The 23,573-nt window shown below is 39.3% G+C and overlaps 1 protein-coding gene across 3 annotated transcripts in view; it reads left to right on the top strand.

The window, feature by feature from the left end:
* The window catches only part of GTF2E2 (general transcription factor IIE subunit 2), a 276,015-nt gene extending 258,007 nt beyond the window's left edge, over positions 1-18,008 (top strand). For 2 of the 3 annotated variants that reach the window (XM_029601571.1, XM_029601562.1), the window contains exons 7-8: positions 14,625-14,740; positions 17,468-18,008. In XM_029601571.1, coding sequence (XP_029457431.1) covers positions 14,625-14,740; positions 17,468-17,587 — 236 coding nt within the window. In that variant the 3' untranslated portion in view covers positions 17,588-18,008. The remainder of the gene's footprint in view (positions 1-14,624; positions 14,741-17,467) is intronic. The other variant, XM_029601553.1, reaches the window with a different exon arrangement.
* The last annotated feature ends 5,565 nt before the right edge of the window (positions 18,009-23,573 follow it).

The following is a 23,573-nucleotide window of genomic DNA, read 5'->3' as shown; positions in this document are numbered from 1 at the left end:
TATGCTCTGGTCTCCAGACTTCCTCAGTAAAAGTACATCTCAGTGCCATCTCAGCGTACCACAAGGGGGTAGGGGATGCCCCAATAACAGCACAACCCCTAGTGAGCCGGTTTATGAGGGGCCTTCTACAACTTAAGCCCCCTCTATGGCCACCAGTTACTGAATGGGACCTAAACATAGTACTTACAAGGCTCATGTGTTCCTCGTTTTGAGCCTTTGCACTCTTGTGATGTTAAATTTCTTACAGGGAAAGTTCTTTTCCTAGTAGCCATTACATCTGCTCAAAGGGTCAGAGAGTTACAAACACTTGTCACATACTCACCCTATACAAGGTTCCTCCATGACCGAGTGGTCCTCCATACTCATCCTAAATTCCTTCCCAAGGTGGTAACGGAATTTCACTTGAATCAATCTAGAGTCTTGCCCATCTTTTTCCCAAGACCTCACTCTCACCAGGGTGAGAGAGTTTTACACAGCTTGGACTGTAAACGTGCACTTGCATTTTACCTGGACTGCACTGCAGTCCATAGGAAATCCACCCAACTCTTTGTTTCTTTCGATAAAAACAAACTGGGAGTTGCAGTGGGCAAACAAACTTTCTCCAACTGGCTAGCAGACTGTATCGAATTCTGTTATGAGAAAGCAGGCTTTCCTCTTAAGGGACGAGTGAAGGCCACACTCAGTAAGGACCATGGCAACGTCAGTAGCACACTATCGTTCTGTACCGATTGCTGAGATCTGTAAAGCTGCAACATGGAGCTCTCTTCACACATTTGCAGCACATTACTGCCTAGACAAGGAAGGATGTCAAGACTTTGCCTTTGGACAATCCGTCGTGAAGAACTTATTTCTGCCGTGATTTTCAGCCTTCCTCATTTTCCCCAACAGTACACCAGTTGTTGTGCCTGTTGCACAAGTTGTATGCTGTTGGTCCAAATTAAATATGGATTAGCCTGTAGCTTGCTAATCACCCACATGTGAGGACTACCATCCTGCTTGTCCTGGGAGAAATCAGAGTTGCTTACCTGTAACAGGTGTTCTCCCAGGACAGCAGGATGCAGTCCTCAAGAAACCCACCCGCCACCCCACGGAGTTGGGTCCAAATCCTTTTTATTATTTTATTTTTCGCTCACACCTTTTGCTACAAACGAGACTGAAGTGAGATGCCTGTGGCCACAGGGATTATGGCATGCTGGGCATGCTCAGTGTACCAGTCAAAGTTCTAGAAACTTTGACAAAAGTGTTCCGTGACAGGGCTCCATCTGATGACATCACCCACATGTGAGGACTTCATCCTGCTGTCCTGGGAGAACACCTGTTACTGGTAAGGAACTCTGCTTTTTGACTTGATTGCTGAATGTTTGTACAATTCTAAAAAACAAAGCGGAAGCCGATCCAATATAGCTGGTAAGTGAAGAGACAAAGAAGATCGGTGTAAAAAGAAGCCTTTTACACCGATCTTCTTTGTCTTTTCCCTTGTTTGTACAATTCTTACGTATGGTATATTTCACGTTTGATATATTAATAAATGTTACTCCTGAGGCAATTCTGTACAAAAAAAATGTAGAATTCTGCGCAAAAATAATTTAAATTCTGCATATTTTATATTGGTCAAAATAACACAATGTATTTATTTATTTATAAATTTTTATAGACTGTCATTCAGAATATACCATCATAACGGTTTACATAATTAAATAGTTAATAAATAAAGCATAGTAAAAGCAAATATAATAAAAAACAATAATAAGCAAATATAAAAAAGGAACATAGCATAAGATAGTTCATTAAAATAAAATAAATGGCAATAAAAAGTAAAAAAGAAAATCAACAAGACAAAGTACTTTTAAAAGATTGAGTTTGTATCAATTGTCCTGCATAGGTGCGCAATCCTAGTTGTGGTAATTTTCATCATAGGCCTTGCAAAACAGCCATGTTTTTAATCTTTTTAAAATGATTTCGGTTTCTGCTGTAGTCTTAACTTTTCAGGTAACGTATTCCAAATTTTTGGCCCGGCTAGGGAAATGGCTCTATTTCTAACTTGCGATAGATGAGCTGATTGTACCGTTGTGATAAATCAGTGGTTCTCAACTGGTGTGTCGCCACACTTCCCGGTCTCCCGCTGACCCAGCTGCTCCTCCTACCCATGCAAAATAGGTCCTCCGCCCGGGCTTAAAATGTTGATAGCACGGGCGGAACGCGGCAGGACATCTGGAGTCAGCGGCATTGGCATGCTCTCTTCTTCCTGGCCCCCCCCCCCCCGCGGCCCAGAAGAGGAAGTGCTGGGACTCCTTCTCCGCAAGGGCTGAAAGTGAAGGCGGTTGCTGCTGCCTTTAGGGTTGGAAGTGGAGGAAGCTGCTGCTGTCGCTAGTTCGGGGTGGGGGGGGTGGGGGGTGAGTGAATGAGCAAGCATGTATGTTTGAGATGCTGTGTATGTGTGTGAATGAGACAGCATGTATGTGAATGATTGAGGCCTGTATATGTGAAAGAGAGTATGTGTATGATTGAGAGCCTGTGTGTGAGAGATAGCATGAATGGAAGTGCATGACTGAGAACCTGTATGTGTAAGTTTGTGGTTGAAAACCTGTTTGTGTGAAAGAGTATGTGTGTGTGATTGAGATCCTTTGTATGAGAGAGATTATGTATCTGTCTGATTAAGAGCCTGTGTGTATAAGTAAAAGAGAGACCATGTGTGTCTGTGTGTGATTGAGAGCTGGTTTAGGTGAGGGAGCATGTGAGTATGTGATTAAGAGCCTGTGTGTAAATGAGAGAAAGAGAGAGCACATGTGTGTAAGCATGTGAATGAGTTGTGTGTGAGAGAAAAAGACAGCATGTATGTGTGCGATGAAAGCCTGTATGTGTAAGCGTGAAAAGACAGATAGCATATGTGTAAATGTGTAATTAAGAGCCTATATAAGTGAGAGGGAAAAAGCATGTGTATATGTGAGTGATTGAGAGCATGTGTGAGAGAGAGAGGAGAAAGTTGCAAGCAAACCATCCCTCCTCCTGCTAATTCAAAACAATCTCAGGGCACCTGGATATCAAACGTTCCCAGGTATGCAGAGCAAAACCTTTTTTGTATCCTTATTATTTTTCATAATTGGGCCTTTGTGTCTGCTATTTTGAAATATTTTATTGGTATCTAGAAATTTTTTATATGACTTTTTAATTATTGGATATTCCAGCTGTTTTGAAATAATCTGTTCTTTTTGTTAGTATGGTTTTGCTGCTATTGATTTGATATTTCTTGATTTGTTTTAGGTGATGTTTCTCTTTTTCCTTTGTTACACTGCATACAGAGACCCTGGCTTGTTGCCGTTTCCAATTCAGTTTTTGTCTGCATGCTTCTAGTTATGCGTTTTGGTCTCTTTATTCTTTGTTAGGTGAGGGTCAGCACATGTGATTCAGGTGAGGTTCTCTGCTGGCGTGTAGTTTCTGTGTAGGGCTCTATTGCATCCTGGCTTGTTCCGTTTTCCTAATAAGAGGTGAATTGATGTCTTAAGGCCTGGTGTAATATTTTCAATGTTGCCTTTTCTTAAGTAAGGTGTTTACTGTTTGAGTACTGGAAATTGGTGCTGTTTGGTGTGGGATGTTTACTATTTATGCAATTTCTGTTCAGATAGTATATGTATCTTTCTCTTGTTTCATTCTTAACAATAAAAATAATACTGGGCCTTTATTTTTTATTTCCGCCGTGAATTGTAATGAGCTGTGTGTCACACATGTGAGCGTGGTCTGTCAGGTGTGTCATGATGGGAAAAAGGTTGAGAACCACTGGGATAGATAATAGCCCATTGTTACTAGATCTTAAATGTCTTTGGGGTGTGTGTAGCCTGATAGATGCATTGAACCATTCTGTTGCTTCACTGTAAATTATTTTATGTATAATATACAGAGTTTTATATTCAATGCGGTAATTTATTGGCAACCAGTGTAAGGAGCACAGTATGGGTGTGATGTGATCGTATTTTTTTGTATTTGTTAGGACCCTTGCTGCTGCATTTTGGAAGACTTGTAGAGGGTGAATAATCGATTGAGGAAGACCTAACAGTAATGCATAACAATAGTCTATGTTGGAAAACAGCAGAGTTTGGAGTACAGTTCTAAAGTTATTTTGGTCAAGTAATGGTTTTAATCATTTAAGTGTATGCAATTTATTATAGCCTTCTTTTAACTTATTAGAAATGTGTTTTTTTGAAATTAAGTTTGGAGTCTATAATAACTCCTAAATCGTGTGCTTCCTATTACAAGATTGGTTTTATTATCTTCAAGTGCAATGTTAGGGGGTTTAGTATGGCATGCTCTCCTGCCTAAGTAAATGACTTCGGTTTTTTCTACATTCAGTATTCATGTTTGTTAAAGAGTTTTTTAATCATGGATAAATACATAGCTATCAAATTTATGGTAGACTCAGTAGAAGAATTTATTGGAATTAGGATTTGAATGTCGTCAGCGTATACATAGTTCATACACATGACAATCTTTAAGTAATTAATTAAAAATGTAATACATAAAAAAGTTATTATTTAAAGATGCAAAGTTTTAAATATTTTGAGCAGAATTTCCCTAGAAGTTCACTGTAAGTGTCCCTTCCACCCTCTCTCCCTATTCTCCTGGCCAGTCTCCTTTCACTTTGCCCTCTCGGGCCCCAACTTCTCCACCTGCCACTATCTCTCCCCTCCCCCTGTAGGCTCAACCCCTTCCACTCTTATCTCCCAGAGTTTGACCCATCACGCAGTACTGCCCCTCACATAGGCTTCCTCTGTCCCTCTCCTCACACACACACACATACAGAGGCTCCCTCTCTCTAGTACACATACACACCCCTTCATACAGGCTCTCTCTCTTTCTAGCACACACACATCCTCATGCAGGCTTGCTCTCTCTCTTGCACACACACCCATACAGGCTTCCTTTCGTTCTCACGCAAACACCCTCACACTGGCTCCCCATCTCTCTTTCACACCCCTTTCTACACAAGGCTTCCTCTCTCTCATACATACACAATCCCTTCACACAGGTTCTCTTTCTCACACATTCACAATCCCTTCACACAGGTTCTCTTTCTCACACACACATACACAGGCTCCCTCTCTCATAAGCAAACAAGCACCCTCACTCCCTCACATTCACACAATCCCTTTTTCACACACACCAGCTCCCAGTCTCTCACACATACACACACTCCTTCACAATCTCCTCACATAAGTTTGCTCTTTCTAGCACCCACACTCATGCAACCTCACACATGCTGTCTCTCAACCCCTACCTCAAGCTCGCAGTCTTACACACATACACACTCACACCTCTACACACAGACTCTTACCCGGACGGGCTTCGCTTGTGGCACACCGGGGTCTGCTCCATTTTTGCCAAATTCCGCACAGGAAATGGAAATTCTATGCAGGAGAGGAATTCTGCACAATTTCTGCGCTCTGAAGTAGTGCAGAATTCCCAGAGGAGTAATTAAATGTAGACCTTTTATATATTCATTTTTAATACATTAAAGCATCTTTGTACCCCAAAGTAGTTGGGACTGGGATTATTTTGGATAATGGAAGTTCCAACAGTTGTCAAAAAGTCTTTATTTCTCTGTCTACCGCCCAAGCCCCTTTTTCATACCTGCTGTTGTCACCATTGTCACTGTCAGTTTGAAGCCCCCCATGCTGAATAGGAAAGTCTGTGGCACTGCCAAGACAATATCCACTCACTAGTCCACACTAGCTACTGACACTGAAGTAGCATCAGTGGCTTAGGTCTGTGATATCATCCCTGACTACATCATCAACCCCCACAACTCTAGCAGGTCCCAGAAGGACAGAACATTGACCATCTAGATCAAAGTTGGCAGCATGACCGGGACCTGGCCCCACATCTAAGTGGCACAGCAGTGTGGTCAGAGTCTTAATGAGCAAACACAGGCCTGGAGGAACCACAGCAATACTCTGTTAGGCAATGTTAGAGAGTAAGACAGGCAAGGAAGATGGAGTATGGCTGTGGAGATGGAGGGGTTTTATGCCAAGCAGGCATGATTTTATTTTCAGATAGGTGTTTTGGTTTATGGTGCTACTGTACTGAATATAGGTTTGTCTGTATACTTTTAGCAACATTGAAATAAAGGTTAACAAACAAATATATAAGGCGATGCCTTTTTATTGCACTAATTTAAGACATTTCTTGACTGGTTTTCAGGAGTTAAATCTCCCTTCCTCTAGTTAGAACAGAATCAATATTATCAGTTAATTATATTACAAGGAGGTAATTTTGTAACCGCCCACATAAGAAAGTTGACAGATACATGCATATATATCTATCTATATATCACTAATTTTTAAAGTGAACAAGCATGCATGAGTTTGTTTTGAAAATTAATTCTTCCAAAACTACTCATATATAATTGCATCAGCAAATTTGTGTGCAGGACTTTTTCTTTGAATTTTATGCACTTTGAAAATAAAAAAGTATATGCGTAAATGCAAACTTTGCCCTCGGGAATGTCTGCTCATTCTAGGTAAACTTGCACATACAGGAACCATCCATGTAAGTTTACTTGCATATCAGCTTGGTGAAAAAGTAGAAGGTAAACAAAACCCACCAATAATAATACAAAAATCACAATAGTGGTGTCAGTCTGCCAATAAAGGAGGTGGCCCCAAGGACATCTGCAGTTGTGCCTGAACCCTCCTGTGGCCATGTTCACTTCTGGAGCACCTGTCTACCAAGCTCCCAATCTGCTTCTGGCTACCACTAGGCTGCATCGAGCAGCATGATGTCATTAGTAGGCACCTAGTGTGCCTCATAAAAGGGGTGGCCCTAAGGCGCCCCATCACCAAAGGACCTGCCCCTTTGGGGGCCGGAGACTTTTTGTTTGGAATGTTTTCTGTTTTGTTGCTGCTTAAGTGAGTCATGCGATTATTTAGTTTAGGGGTCTGGTGGAGTTGGTTGCTTTTTTGCATTGCCACGTTCCATTCCATTGAATTTAGGTAAAGGGTGATATACAGGACTCAGAGGGAGAAAATGTGATTATAATAAGTTTCCCTCCAGTAGTAGGTGGTTGGCCCACTTAAGCCTTAAGCGAAATGGGAAGATGCTAAGGAATACCACGGTGCTGAGTTTTCACATTTCAAATGACCAGTGCAGCTGTGAATGAAGGGAATCCTATCCTTACTCTGAAGTATACCAGATAAGTTAGCAAGCTCCTACATTACTTTACTGGAAGATGTTAAATTCAGTGTCCCCTTGATGAAGCCACATTAGTGGTGAAACAAGGATGCCATGTTGGGGAATATTAAAGAATTATCTGTTAATGCAATCTGCTACTGAATGGGAATACTAAAAGAAAAAAAAGATTTTTTTTTCATCTAAAGTGCTTTATAAACAGATATTTTGGGACTCTTATGTTTATTTAAGACGTTGAAATTCTATTTTTCAGTGAGTGTTAAGGTATGTAATGGTTAGTTTTCACCTTCAAGTGTTACCTATCTGCAAATTGCAGAACATTTATGAATGTAACCAGTTTTCACTCATTCTTTTTAGTTATAAACTTTATGTAGTACATTTTATTATCTTGCATTTCACAATTTCTTTAGCATAAATTAATCATTTTTTGTGATAAGTTGAAATATGACACACTACTTTGTTTTTGAAAAAATGTTTAGCAGGACATTATTTCTGTGGGTAAAGCACTGTTCTACCAAAAGAAATGCTTTTGAAAATTAACCTCATAGTGGAGCAATATAATGTTGGTTTAACCTGGACATTTTTTTTTGTTTATCAGTTTTAGAATGCCACCTTTTCTTGGTGGTGCTTATTTTTCTGTGTTGGCGCTGCCTTTTTTTTATTTTGGCACAGTGTCGTAAGAGAGCTCTCAGGTGATGTAAGAGCGTCCCTTTGGTCTACCACCCCTTAACCTGTAGCCATGACATTTGGTGAAAAGTGCTGACACCTGAACGTTTTCAAAACTTGCAGGTTGATCTCCCGTACCTCCCATAAGTTTTGAGAATGGGCAGGTGTCGGCATTTGTCAGCGAGCAGTGTGCCAGCAAGTCTGTCTTTGCATATCATCATGTGGCAGTTGCCCAAGGGGGTTGCCAACACCTGTTCTAAAACCAGGCGTGTACTCTGAGTTTTTAAACCAGCTTTACTTACTTTCCTTCTGTGCTGAAAGATAACATCCTGCTTACATCATCTTTAATTCTTCTATTTCCTCGGAATATAATCACAGGTCTCATTTTCCCAACATCTGCAAATTTCTGATCAGTCTTTGCCAAGGAGGCAAAGCTCCACCTTTTTCCAGATTGCTTTTAAATATTAAACCTTGGCTTCCCCTGATCAAAGCCTGGTTGTTTTTAAGTAAGTTTATTGTAATAATTTTCCTGCAATCTCTTATTGGTCTTGTTTGTGTATCTTGACTGAATTATAAACTCCAGAGAGAAGGATTTCTCTCTGGAGTTTACAATGCAACAGATGTTTAGTAGCAACAGATGTTTAGTAGCATTGTAAAAATAAGTGGAAGTAGTAGTAGTAAAATAAATAAAGAAATAAATAAATAAAATTCTTAACTTAGGGCAATTACTGCAGGATAATGCACAGGAAATGTCATTCTTTTCTGAGGTGAATCTGTGGAGTTTATGCTGTAGGCCAAAGAGCTGATTACTAGTGTAATCTAGAGCAATAACCCAAGAACCTTATTCTCCATAGTAACGAATAGTAACGAATCTCACAAATGACAAACAAGAATCACCTCAAAGTCTTCCTGAATCAAAATGCAATGAATTAGCTAAATTTTTTAGTGACAAAATATTAAACCTAAGAAACTCCCAAAAAACAGCAAACAAGCAATCGTAATGCAAAAAAGAGATGTTAACATATGGTCCTCATTTATAGAAATATCAGAACAAGAAGTTGAATCAATGATAAAAAATTTAAACCCTGCTCCACACAAAATCGATACAATACCAACAACTGAGATAAAAAAGATTACCAATGTAGTAACCCCAACACTAACTAATATCATAAACCTATCCCTAACTGAAGGATTAATGCCAGATACACTAAAAGGGGCAATCATTAAGCCAATCATCAAAAAGAAAAACAGTGACCCATTAATCCTCATTAACTACCGCCCAGTCTCAAACCTCCCATTATTAGCTAAATTAATAGAGAAAACAGTACAGAAACAGCTAGCTGAACACATAGACAATAATAACATACTGTACCCTTCACAACACGGCTTCCGAAAACACTACAGCACTGAGACATTACTTCTCTCACTAACAGACAACATACTAAGAGGTTTTGATAACAGTAAACATTACATCCTTATAATGCTCGACTTATCTGTAGCCTTTGATACAGTAAACCACAAAATACTACTAAAAAGACTAGAAGAAATTGGATTATGTGACAAAACAATAAACTGGTTCAGATCCTACCTAAACAACAGGTTCTTTCAAGTCCAGATAAAAAACACATTATCAGAAAAATTTAAACTTGAAACAGGAGTACCTCAGGGTTCAGCGCTGTCTGCTACCCTCTTTAACATATATATGCTACCCTTATGTCATCTGCTGGCAGGCCTAGGGATAATACATTACATTTACGCAGACGATATTCAATTAATTCTACCAATAGACGACACAATTGAAAAAACATTAAGTCTAGCTAACATGTACCTAGACATAATTAAACAACTACTAAACCAGATGGAACTGGTTATCAACATTGACAAAACTGAATTCCTTCACCTTGAGAGAAAACATACTAAAATCATTCAAACACCGATAATCCTAAGAAATAACCAAAAAATTGAGCTAGCCGAAAAAGTAAGGAATCTGGGAGTAATAATGGACCCAGAAATCAACCTGAAGCAACACATATCTATAAAAGTAAGAGAAGGCTACGCAAAACTTATGGTCCTCAGAAGATTGAAACCATTACTCACACCTGCCCACTTCAGAACAGTATTGCAAACACTTATCTTTTCCAGCCTGACTACTGCAACGCACTCATACTAGGACTCCCAAGCACATCGATAAGACCACTACAGATACTTCAAAATACTGCAGCCAGAATACTAATGGGAAAAAAGAGCAGGGACCATATAACTGAAACTCTAGCAGACTTACATTGGTTACCCATCAAATACAGGATAAAATACAAAGCCTTATGCACCATACACAAACTAATATATGATAAAGAAGCAGACTGGCTAAACACAGCCTTACGAGTACACGTTCCACAAAGAAACCTCCGCTCAGCAAACAAAGCACTACTAACAATCCCTTCAGTAAAGTCAGCAAAATTAACCCAAGTGAGAGAAAGGGCTTTGTAATTGGCTGGGCCCATACTATGGAACACGATGCCCCCCATACTCAGATTACAGAGTAATCTCAAAACTTTTAAGAAAAATCTAAAAACATGGCTCTTTAAAAAAGCCTTCACTAAAGAGTGTGGAGGGTAGAGAATGAAAGTACAGGGTAATGCAGATGAGAATGAATTTACTCAATCCTACATTTAAGAAGTAATATTTCAAAGCGATAGTAACTCAATAATATACCTGGACTTGACCAACATTACTCAAATAATGATTTTATTTATGAAATTGTAACCGAACTTTATTGGCACCTGTTAGAATGTACAATATCCTAGATTTACTTACCTTAGTCTATGTGCCTATTTGTTGTAAACCGTTGCGATGGTATATAACTTAGCAACGGTATAGAAAAGTTTTTAAATAAATAAATAAATAAACCTTTTTTTCTATTGGGAAAGTAAACATATACTCTGCATCCACAGGAACCCGCACCCCCAACCCCTGGTCCCCAAACAATGGATGCAGAGCAGAACTAGGATATTTCAAATACAACTCTCTATATAAAAAAGATATTCAGATACTAGGGCAATCTCATAACAGAAACACAAACTCCCTTACTACCAGGTGCATTACAAAATACAAAATCTGAAAAAAAACCCAACTACTTAGCACGTGTGTAGCAAACCTTCAATACCATTTCAACACTAATTCCAAGAACTCAAACAGCAATACCCCTTCCTATGAAAAGGCAGCAATGCAGCACCAATAAAACACAACAAAGAAGAGTGATCCAAATCCCTACCTACTGGTAAAATACCTCACCTTAGTCACACATACAGATCCGACCTTCACCAACTACAGAATAAGAGACCACAAATTACAAATGTGGAGACAAAAACTGGAATAGAAACTCAAAAACCACTTTGCATGCAGTGCAAAACTGGAGAGCTAGAAAAAGAAATACATTTTCTCCTACACTAAGCAAAGTACAAAGATAAAAGAAATGCACATTCCCAAAACTGACATTTTATGGCTCTGGCGCACCCCATCATTCCCCTTCCATGCCTCCATCAGCCTTCACTTTCCCCAATTACTCCCTTTCAATCATCCCCTCACACTCATATCCCTGCCCAGCATTCCTGACCCTCCCACATCCTCTTCCCTGTGCTCCCTCTCTCCCATGCTTGACTCTCCCTCCCTGCCCAGCTACCCCGACCTCCTTTTTCCTATCCCTTCCAGCTCAGCAGCCCCCACACTCCCTCTCCGTTCCACCTTCATCTTCCCTGCATCACCAACCTCCTTTCCCCCACCCTCCACAGGGTGAAGAGATCAGCAGCAGCATCACTCCCAGACTCAGCAGGGGAAGATAAAGTTTGTGTCCCATCAGGCCCAGAACAGCAGGAGCTGGCAATGTCTCGTTCTGATCCGGGTGAAGGAGAAAACAGTCTCCCACTAGGACAGAAAGAGGAGAAGGACGTGACAGTAGCCTCCCATCAGGCCCAATGTAAGTGAAGTCAACCAACTCCCATCCGGGCTGATGATGAGGCAGCCATCTGCTGGCCCTGAGACACATCTCCCAGGACCTTGCAACACACCACTGTGTCCCGACCCACCTGTTAAGAACCACTGATCTAGAGCAAATACTGTGAGGTGAGGATTTTCAACATTTATAACACCAGTGCAGATTATCTGAATCTCTTCTCCATTGTTTTATGTAATCCACCTTGTGCCTACCTTAAAGGCAAAATATAAAATATTTATAAATATGTACAGACATTTGACTTAGCCTTGTGACTTTAGCACATGATGCCTGTAAAAGATTGACATATACTCTTACCCTTTCATTCCACAAAGGCATTTATATACTCATCAAGTTCAGTTTATTACTTAAGGGGCAATAAAGCCTGATGCTTACTGAAACAGATGTGCCGGGGTGGTTACATGCATTTAGTGCTCTCATCACCAGGTTCTTTTTAAAATTGGAAGAGGCTTCTGGTAATATAAAGAAAGCAGAGTTTAGAATTAATATAACTTTATAATCTATCACTGTAGTTCATTAATATGCATCAATTTGATCTTAAAAAATTAGTAACAATTTCCAGTGATTCTATTGTGTTTTGACATTTTTTGACCTGGCAGTATCATTCCGCTCCTTTCGAGTTTTTAGCTAAATCGGAACCAGGTGGAGCTATGAACCTTCATTTGCAGCTACCCAGGGATTTTTTTTTTTTTTCATTTTATTTTTCCTAGGAATTTATAAATGTTTATTACAACAAGAACAAAAATAGGAGAAAATCAGTGTAAAAAAAATCTCATCATTTTTCTGGATAAATATCTGTGTTCTATTTTTGTGGACAGAAGCCAGGATGGTAAAATATATACAGTACATTAAGCAGATTAGGATCCTAGAGCAGGCTTTCCAAGCTTTTTGTGAGAAGAGACACCCTAACTTTCAAAATTGACAGGGTTAAATGAAAATCTTAATGACCTCTTCTCTCAGCATCTCTCCTCTTCCTTTCTTCCTTTCTTCCTTCTCTCAGCATCTCCCCTTTTCTTCCCCCTCTCCTAACATCTCTTCTCTTTCAGTGTCTCCCCTCTTCTTTCCATTTTTCACTTCCCCTTTCTCCCCAGCATCTCTGTTTTTTTAATCACATCTGCCAGTGTTTGTTTCTCCCTTCTTCCTGAAGGGCACAGTTCCTTGTGCCTCTCTACTTAGCAGTGGCTCTAGTGGCAGCTTTAACGTCCCTTCCCAATAGCAAATCTTGGACTCCTTCCAGCACAACTCCAGTGGTTACTCCAGTTTTTTCCCCCAGTGGCTGCAGCAGCAACAGCTCTGGTCTTCCTCTTCCAGTGCAGCTCCAGTTGTGACTCTGACTTTGGCAGTATATGTGATCTCTCCCTCCACCACCAACTTTCTTCTTCCTTCTGTGGTGTGGGTATGTATATGCTGCTCCCACAAGTTTTTGTTGCATGTACAGTTCCTGAGCATGGCCTACATATCGACCTTCTAGGGGAGGAAATGCTGGAAAGCATATCAGGGCTGCAGCTGTGTTCTTGAAATTAGGGTGAAAATGAGTTTAAACTGATTTTCACGTTTACAAAAACTTGGGAAATATTTTGGTATACATTTTTTAAAACTGAAAACAAAGGATCAGATCTGATTTATATACCCTGCCAGCTTCTTGAATCCTGTCATTGTAGCAATAGTCCTTGGCCAGGGACCAACCACCAGGGCTCCTTCTGGAATCCTGCCATCATAGGCCTTTAATCCAACCATTAGGTGTTACCCTTGAGCGATGACTGTGACTCTGCCTCATTCCCAGCTCTGTAGACCCAGTGAAGTGGAAAACTTGAGCTAGGAAAGCAACCCAGGTTCCTTTGCATGAGCTTTTCAGCTAAGAAGAATGGGACAAAAGTGCACCATCCAGTTGTGCCGATTCTTATCCTAAGCAACTCATGGCTGTTACTGCTACAGGAAGGGGCTTCCACCAATTATTGAGTTAAAGAGTGTGTTTGTTTTTATTCTTAATTACTTTTGAAATATTTCTATAATTGTAGATCAATGAAACAAACTCAAACTTTAATGCATTTTGATTATATATTTTAGATAGCATATTTACAAGGGTGTGAAGACTTTTTCTAGGGGATTGTTTGTGATATGAAGTAAGAAAAAAAATGGCAAAAAGTTAGTAATAAGGGGCAGATGGAGCCTCCTAATCCTTATCTCAGGCCATAGCACTGGGCACTGTGATAAAGGATGTCCAAATTCAAATTCTTTCATCTGTTGAGGCCACTCAGGCCCTGGGCATGTCATAATGGTGGTACATTCAGGCATGGGGCAAGAGGGATGATTTCTGTAGTGACTACTTGTTGGCCAACAAGTGGTACTGAGAAGGCACCCCTCCAGCTGTTTAACTGGCAACAGTCTGTGAAGCTGCCAGAGCAATGCTGTCTGGAGGGAGCAGCGAGGATGGTTGGATTTAAAGGAGAGAATGTTATAAAAACAGTAAACATTTGTTCTATTCCTGTTATCCCTTTTTATGGGCACCATAATCTTAACACTGACTGAGATGTACTCCATCTAGGGTTTCTTATTCTGATTTATAAAAGCCATGATTTAATTTTGTTTTTAATTTGAATGAAGTCTTACAGTCATGCAGCACAGCACTGTCTAGGATGTACTGTTCACTGGTGTTTGCATTTCAGTGCTTTTCATTTCACTAGCTTGGCATGCTCATGCAGCTGCAGAGTAGCTGTGCTCTCCCTCTCTTTGGCATGTGAAGTGAGAATTGTGTGTGTTTGCCCTGCAGAGTTCCAGAAGCTTTGGAGGAGCATTCCTGTAGATTCCATGGACGAGGAGAAAATTGAGGACTATTTGAAGAGGCAGGGTATCTCTTCCATGCAAGAATCAGGACCAAAGAAAATTGTAAGAACATTTTTACATTTTAAGGGAAATTGGTATTTTCAAAGCAGTGCATTTCATTTTTTAAAAAGTAGTTGCCTGGTTCTTGGAACTCATGATTACTGCTGCCTCCTGCTGGGTTTTCGTTAGCGCTGGTATAACTCCTCCATACTGTCATGTAGCTCTTTTACTTTGCACCCTATTGGCCTGGAAGAGTTTCCTGAATGGACTCAGATTAGAGCGAGAAAATGATAAACTAAGCAGGCTGCTGTGGGTAGTTCTCAGAGCTGAGCAAAGGGTCTTCTTGTAGGCATATCTGCCTTTTTTATATTGTAGTTTTCAGTTTTAGTTAAATTAGAAAAGTCAGTGAGGAATCAGAGACAAATGAATCAAAATAAGAAAAAGCAGTTTGGTAAATCATTTTTCTATTGTATTGTCTCTTTAAATTATTCAAATTGGTACAGGTGTCCTGAACCTGCATATTCTAAATATACATTTGAATAGAGTAAGAGTTAAGAAAAGTACTAATAGTTCTCCCTTGAATTTAGCTGTTTAGTTCTAAACTTGAAAAACATGTATCCCTTGTCTTCCAGTGTGTTCCATGCATTCTTGCCATTCATTGTTTCTCCTGTTCATACAACTCTCTATCTTCTTACTTTAGCAGTTGAGCATGTGTTTGCTATAGATTATTCCCAGACTCTTATAGCCCTACTGTTAGGAAAACTAATCCATTCCAACAGTTTCTCCTGGGGCATGCAACATTATCAGATTACATCACCTCCCACCCCCAGACTCTGTTTTCCTGTTACTGAATGTTTTCTCTGATTTGGGAGGCCTGCTGAAGATGCTTGACCAGAGCAGGTTGCCTTGGTACTTACCCTATTAAAAGGACATGGAAGAAAAGCTGGAAACTACTGGTGGTTCTGCCTCTTGCTGAGAGCTAGATGGGAAGGAGTGAAAAAAAGAAAAAATAAAGCATGATGGATTAAAAAAATAAGACAGAATAAATATGCCCTTGCATGCAAGTTGATGGGGTGCAATGGATTACAGATGCCTTCAAAAGTGGTGTATTACAATATTATAATATGATCCTGGGGACAGTGCCGTTCCAACAAAGACAAATGGGGCTCTGTTTTCTCCCGATAATGTTGAATTTCTTAAAGGTATATTTATTTGTGGAAAAAAGTTAACTATAAAAAGAGCTCACTGCACTAATTCCAACATGACTAATCTGGAATTGATTTTGTCCCACTGCTTGGATATATTATCAGTTAGTTGGCAGCCAGCTGTCTAATACACAGGTAACATTTTTTTTTTAAAGTGTAGGTATATATATAGAGAGAGAGAGAGAGAGAGAGAAAGATACATTAAAAGCTCTATTATCTGGCATCCATGGGTAATAAGATATGCCGGTCTCCGAGAACCCTTTGATTCCTGCTTCAATCGCTTCCTTCCCAGGCAGGAGAGGAAGGCTAAGGCTAGCATGGGCAGAGCAAAGAAGAGCTACTCTACTGTCTTTCCCAGCTACTCCCTTCCTATCATTTCCTCTCCTCCATTCTTGTTTCTTTCAGGGAACAGGAGGTGAGGCTGGAATGGAAAGAGCAGAGAAAAGCTACTGTGCTCCCTAATCCAACCCCTCTCCTGTTGTCATTTTCTCCTCCCTCTTCCACTGAAGACACTACCTGGGTGAGACGCTGCGTAACAGAGCGTTCCAGATGATAACATTCTAGATAATGGAGCTTTTACTGTAGATATATTTTTCTAAAGTTCGCAAGTGCAGTATGTTCTGCAGTACTTTGAATAATACAATAGGAAGAAAAATACAGAAATAGAATACAAAAAATACATGATTATAATTGTCAGTGATAAAGAACAAACAGACTCCTATTTTAGAGAAAATTGAACATGTACAAAATTAATTTGCCCTTGTCTAGGAACTATTCATCATGATTTCTTAAGATCCACAAACACAGTTTGCACAAGATTTCCAACTACTGAAATAGATATATTTTTTAATTCTACTGAGTGTTGCTCATGCAACAATCTGTTGGCTGTTGTGGGTTTCCAGTGTAGTTGGCTGCATGTATGGTTGTGAGGTGCTTTGCTCGTGAAGTCATTTGACATTCTGCAAGAACATATGAGGCATTGTGTAGTTATGTTACATTAACTCTTCTTCATAACAGACATTCCCTTAATTGGTTCATGTATGACTTTTGTTATGTCAGCCAAGTTCTGGCATTACAAACCTCTTCAGGTCCAGGGTATATCTCTTAAGTATTTCAAGGGCAGCAGACATCAGGTATGCCAGGTAATCAAAATATGCAAATTAGCTTGATTTTTTTAAACCAAATATATACAAATACATCTCATGAGTATAATGGGTATCCTGAAAACGTGACTGGTTTGTGTCCCACGAGGCCTGAAAGTGAATACCCATTGCCCAGGGCTGGTGAATCCAGGTCCTCTCAAGTGCCATATGCAGGCTGATTTTCAGGATAACTAAGTTATGCAAATTAACCTTAGCACTTCGATTCAGTATTTGCATCTTATGAGTATTCATTGTGAAAATCCTGTTTGTGGCACTAGTGGATCAGAACTGGCCATCCCATCTGGAATGCAGAAGGACCAGTGTGGTGCGTTGCTACGGTGGTGGTGATCCACTACCATCATCAAGAAGGTCTCAGAGTCAGACCCTCATAAAGGTAGACCTTACGAACCGACTGATGATCCCTTGTCCTCTTCTTGTTTTAGCTTCCTGTCCAGAAGAGGAAGAAACCTGCCTCCCTAAAGAAGCGCAGATTTAAGACTCATAATGATCACTTAGCAGGAGTGTTGCAAGATTACACGGATGTGACTCCTGGCAAACAGTGAGCTTGGCCCCTAATTGTGGAGCAGAATCGGTGTTTTATGCAGGAGTCATGCCACTGGATCTCTTTGGACTTGGCTGGAAAATGAAGGTGGCGCGTTTGCTCTCACTCTCAATTGTAAAAATTATTTTCTTTACACTGCAGGTGAAGATTATCTAATTAAGATATTTTTGTTGTTCATTTAATTAGTTGTTGGTTACTGTGATATCGTGACTTATATAAGCCTTCTCTGTTGCTCTTTAAAGGCAAAATAAAAGGCCTCTGGCTTAGCGTGTTCTGCACGACTCAGTTTGGTTAATGTTTGTAAATGTGGAGTTTTTCCTTTTGTTTCTTTGGAGCAAGTTTGCAGATGAAATTGAATGCAATATTTCATTTTTATCTTTTCCAAGAAGACATATTTATAATAAAATCATTGTTTAAAAATCTTCTTTTCCTCCCACTTTCATTTTGCCTCTGTCCAGATGACAGATCCAGGTGACTAGATCCTTTGCTCGCCAAGAGCTGGAGCAGAGCTTTCGCTAAGATTTTAATTCCCAAATGCTGTTCTGATAGGAGATGTTGCTCCAGTCTTGAAAGATGCCTGCCTGTCTGCCTTTCCTTCCTCAGAGTGTGAGCATGTCACTTTCACAACCCACCCAAGTGTCCTGTTTGAAATATTTTAGAGATAATTGAGTGCATCCACAGTTTGTATGTATGCTTCTCTTGGGGTGCACATTATTCAGTTGAAAGGTGATATATGCCTGACAACATAGCAAAATGCAGGCTTTCCTTGAAATGTTACATTTTGGCATTCCTCCTTAAATCTATAATTCTAAAAGAAAATTGGCCACTAGGAAAGTCATTTTTTTAATAATTTAAACTTTATTAAATTTCTGTAAATCATTAAAAGAATTCACAGGAAGAGATTAGAGTATACAATATCCAGTAAAAATCGCATACGTAAGAACATAAGATATGCCATACTGGGTCAGATTAAGGGTCCATTAAGCCCAGTATCCTGTTTCCAACAGTGGCCAATTCAAGTCACAAATACCTGGCAAGTACCCAAACATTAGATAAATCACAAGCTAAATAAAGACTAAAGTCATTATACCTAACCAAGTCCACAATAAGGAGGGATATAAAAAGAAACCTTGTAAAAAGAAAAAAAAGAAGATATAAAGGATAATGGGTATCAACTATACCATCCAGCTACTTCCTCTTAATAGGTTATGTTACTCCCCCAACCAGTTTACTAACTGTTATCTACAAGGAAAACTTCCAAATGAGATGGGTCATAAAATAGTATACAAATTTGTTGTTCTGAAATGTAATTAGTTATTTACACAGAAAGCTTAGAAGAAAGGTGACACCAATGGCTACTACCTTCTGTTTTAAAGAGACATTTTTTTCTTATTATTTATGTCTCACGGAAAAACTTGTATTTTACTTCCACAAAAATAAAGAGCCTTATTAAGAAAATATTTTTGGAAAACCAAAATCTGTCTTTTTAAGCTAAAAGAAACAGAGTTAGTGGGCACATTATCAATAGAGGCTTCTAAAAAGGTAGTTAACTCTGGACTTTCCTGCCCAGTAGATATTAACACACCTTCTTCTTCAATCAGCCTTCTTTGTCTAGGTTGATTGAAAATTTTTGAAATATTTGGAATTTGGTCATCTGAAAAACCTAAAATCTCTAACATTTTTAAACATTTCTATAGGTGACAATAGACATGTAATTGGAAAATTAAAAAATCTCAAATTCCTTGAACAAAGAGACGTTTCCAACATTTCTAAACAAATATGAATATTCAAACTATCCTGAAGAGATGATAACTCAGCACGCTGTACAGATATAATAATAGCATTGAAAGAAGCAATTTTGGATTCCAAAGAACTCAAACAATTATCCTGTTCCTCAAGTTTTGCTCTGGTTTCAATAGAAAAATTTGAGAATTAAATTACAGTCTGAGTAAGATTCTGATTCAGTTTAGCCACCATCTTCCAAATACCTTTAAAAGTTACAATGTTAGGTTCCTCAAGAGCTCCAATGCTCTCCACAGGTAGAGCTAAGACTGCTGGAAGAGGAACTCAATAAAAGAATGGGAAGCCAGTCTATTGTATCTAAGGGGGGAACCACAAACCAGTGCCACAACTTGCTCTAAATAAGAAGCTGCTTAATCACTACAAGCCAGAGAAGCATTTGGGTTGCCTGCGAATTGGTAGGGGAGAGGCTGGACAATGCCTGGACTTAGAGACCTCAATAGTGGAGACTTCAATACTACTGTCTAAAGGTGGATAAAGCTGGCAATTCACGCAAACGCTAAATATGTACATCCATTGGCCCTCTGATAGTCTTAGTAGGAGAGGAAGTGACAGTCTTGCTTTTCCTTTTCTTTCCCATCTGCTATAAGAGGCACGCGGCTTCGGCTGTGTGCTGTTGGAACCGAGTTTAAATGCTCAAGCCAGTTCCAGCTGATGACATCACGATGACCAGGGGAGAGGGACCCAGAGGAGCTCGCTGTCCAGCACCAGCAGGCAAACTTGATGTCAGCCAAATCCAGGCTGGTGATTGCAGTGTTCCCTCACTTCTTTCTCCTCACAACACTCCCCTGACTTACTCGCTGCTGGAGCCATGTTTATATGCTCAAGCCGGCTCCAGCTAATGATGTCACGACAGGTGTGTGGGGGGGGGGCACGGAGGAGCACGCCAGCACCAGTAGGCGACCTCGATCTCAGTAAACACCAGGCAGGTGATACAGCGCTCCCTCACTTTTCTCTCCTTGTAGCACTTCCCCCGTCATTTATTTATTTAAGAACATAAGAAATTGATATGCTGGATCAAGCCCAGCATCCTGTTTCCAACAGTGGCCAAATCAGGTTACAAGAACATGGTAAGTAACCAAACAGAAGAACCCATGCTACTGATGCCAGTAATAGCAGTGGCTATTCTCTAAGTCAACTTGATTAATAGCAGTTAATGGACTTCTCCAATAACTTCTCCAAACCTTTTTTAAACCCAACTACACTAATTGCACTAACCATATCCTCTGGTAACAAATTCCAGAGCTTAGTAGTGCATTGAGTGAAAAAGAATTTTCTCCGATTAGTTTTAAATGTACTATTTGCTAACTTCATAGAATGCCCCCTAGTCCTTCTATTATTCAAAATAGTAAATAACCGATTCACATCTACCTGTTCTAGACCTCTCATAATTTTAAAGACCTCTATCATATCCCCCCTCAGCCATCTCTTCTCCAAGCTGAACAGCCCTAACCTCTTTAGCCTTTCCTCATAGGGGAGCTGTTCCATCCCCTTTATCATTTTGGTCACCCTTCTCTGTACCTTCTCCAGGGCAACTGTATCTTTTTTGAGATGTGGTGACCAGAACTGTACACAGTACTCAAGGTGAAGACTTACCGATACAGAGGCATTATGGCATTTTATTTGTTATTCACCATTCCCTTCTTAATAATTCCTAACATTCTGTTTGCTTTTTTGACTGCTACAGCACGATTTCAATGTATTAATCCATTATGATGCCTAGATCTTTTTCCTGGGTGTTAACTCCTAAATGGAACCTAACATCATGTAACTACTGCATGGGTTATTTTTCCCTATATGCAACACTTTGCACTTGTCCACATTAAATTTTATCTACCATTTGGTTGCCCAATCTTCCAGTCCTGCAAGTTCGTCCTGCAGTTTATCACAATCCGCTTGTGATGTAACTACTCTGAATAATTTTGTATCATCTGTAAATTTGATAACCTCGTTTGTCATATTCTTTCCAGATCATTTATAAATATATTGAAAAGCACCGGTCCTCTTCTACTGTAAAAGTTGCGGGGCCTCTGGACGCTGGGGCTTTGGAATTCAAACCCTGGATCGCTCGCTGTGACCTCTGGAGTCCTCTCCAGGGGGATGCTGGGAACAATATGCAGTTGAGAGCCTTCCAGTCCTCTTCTACTGCAAAGAGTGCGGGACCTCTGGAAGCTGGGGCTGTGGAGTTCAAACCCTGGATTGCTTGCTGAGATCTCTGGAACACATCAAAAGCAAATTATTGGAATTAGATATAGACAACTCTTCTTCCCCACTAGACCTTTGGCAAAAAATCATAAATGAAATAGCCAAAGATCTTTGCCCTGAACAAATAAAAAAGACCCAAATAAAAAAACATTATTCAAAAACAAATAAACCTTGGTGTAATGAAGAACTACGACAAAACAAATAATTACTTAGAAAATATGAGAAACAATGGAGAAAAAAATCCTTCAACAGATACTTAATCTACAAAACTCAAATAAATACCGTGAACTAATTAACAAAGCAAAAAAACAATTTTATGCAAACCAAATACACAATGTTATTTTCAATTCTAAACTACTCTTTGAAACCGTATGAAACCTAATTAAAGACCTATCTTCAACTCCATCTAACCACTAAGACTTTACAAAAGAATATTGTAATGAATATGCAAACTTCTTATTACAAAAAATAAACACATTCAAATCTAAATTCCAAACCATCAATCAAGTTAACAAACTTGAAAATAAAATTACTCAACCAATATGGAAATCTTTCGACACTGTATCCAAACTTGAAGTAAACCAACTAATCAACAAGATGAAACCTGCAACCCCTACCCTCTTGATCCGATTCCTGCTAATAACCTCAAAAAGGTTAACACCAATAATAACAAAAATTGTAAACCAATCCCTATCACAAGGAAAAGTTCCCAAGCTGACTATGCAATCTATTGGTAAACCTACCTTAAAAAATAATGCTGATAGAACTGATGACGGGGACAATTACAGTCCTATCTCAAACTTACCTTTCGTCTCTAAAATTCTAGAAAATGCTACATTAAATCAATTAGAAAACTTCCTTGATGAAAACAACATCCTACACCCAAACTAATTTGGCTTCTGGAAAAACTACTCAACAGAAAAACCACTGATTTCCTTAACAGATAACATTCTAAAAGGCTTTGATAATAACGAATCTTATCTTTTAATTCTTCTTGATCTAAAAGCTGCATTTGACACAGTCGACCATGCTCTTCTCTGCAATCAAAGAAAACTGGAATTGGTGGAAATGTATACAACTGGTTCTCTTCCTTCCTAGAAAATAGATCCTTCCAAGTCCAATTGGGCAATCAAATCTCTGACCTCTTTAATATTGACACAGGAGTTCCTCAAGGTTCAGCACTGTCAGCAACTCTTTAACATCTATCTCCTTCCAATTTGCACTCTATTAGATAATCTAAACACCAAAGTTTTTATATATGCTGATGATATACAATTCTACATACCATTTGAAAAAAACTTTGAAAGAACAACAGCAACACTATCATAATACATGAAATCTATACAAAAAGAACTCTCTCTACTGAAATTGACTCTCAACACTAACAAAACTGAAATAATTTGGCTAAGAAAAGAAAACACTTCTCCTAAACCACCAATTCTAAACATAGAATAGCCAAAATATCACCATCAACTGAAGTTCGTGATCTAGGAATCCAAATTGATGAAAATATCAACATGAAAAAACACATAATGAAGATAATCAAATCTGGTTACGCTAAACTCAGAATGCTACACCACCTAAAACCATTGCATACCTTCCAAGACTTCCGCACAGTTCTACAAACACTGATTTTTTTTCTAACCTAGGCTACTGCAACTCCCTATTGTTAGGCCTCAATGCAAACATAATTAAACCTCTGCAACTCCTCCAAAATGCTTCTGCCAGACTTCTTACTGGAACAAGAAAATTTGATCATATAACTCCCATTCTGATAGACCTTCACTGGCTTCCAGTATCCTTCAGAATCCAATACAAAATATTATCACTTATTTTCAATATCATCAAGAATATTGACCAATCTCCTCCTGGAATTTCAATTCAACTCAACAATCCACTAAGAAATGTAAGATCTCAAAACAAAGGCATTCTCTCAGTTCCTTCTAATAATATTACACACCTAACACAAATTAGAGAACGTA

Source organism: Rhinatrema bivittatum, chromosome 1 (assembly GCF_901001135.1).
Source record: "Rhinatrema bivittatum chromosome 1, aRhiBiv1.1, whole genome shotgun sequence".
Classification (NCBI taxonomy): Eukaryota; Metazoa; Chordata; class Amphibia; order Gymnophiona; family Rhinatrematidae; genus Rhinatrema; species Rhinatrema bivittatum.
Note: the sequence above shows the minus strand (reverse complement) of the source record. Positions and strands in the feature narration are given on the sequence as shown.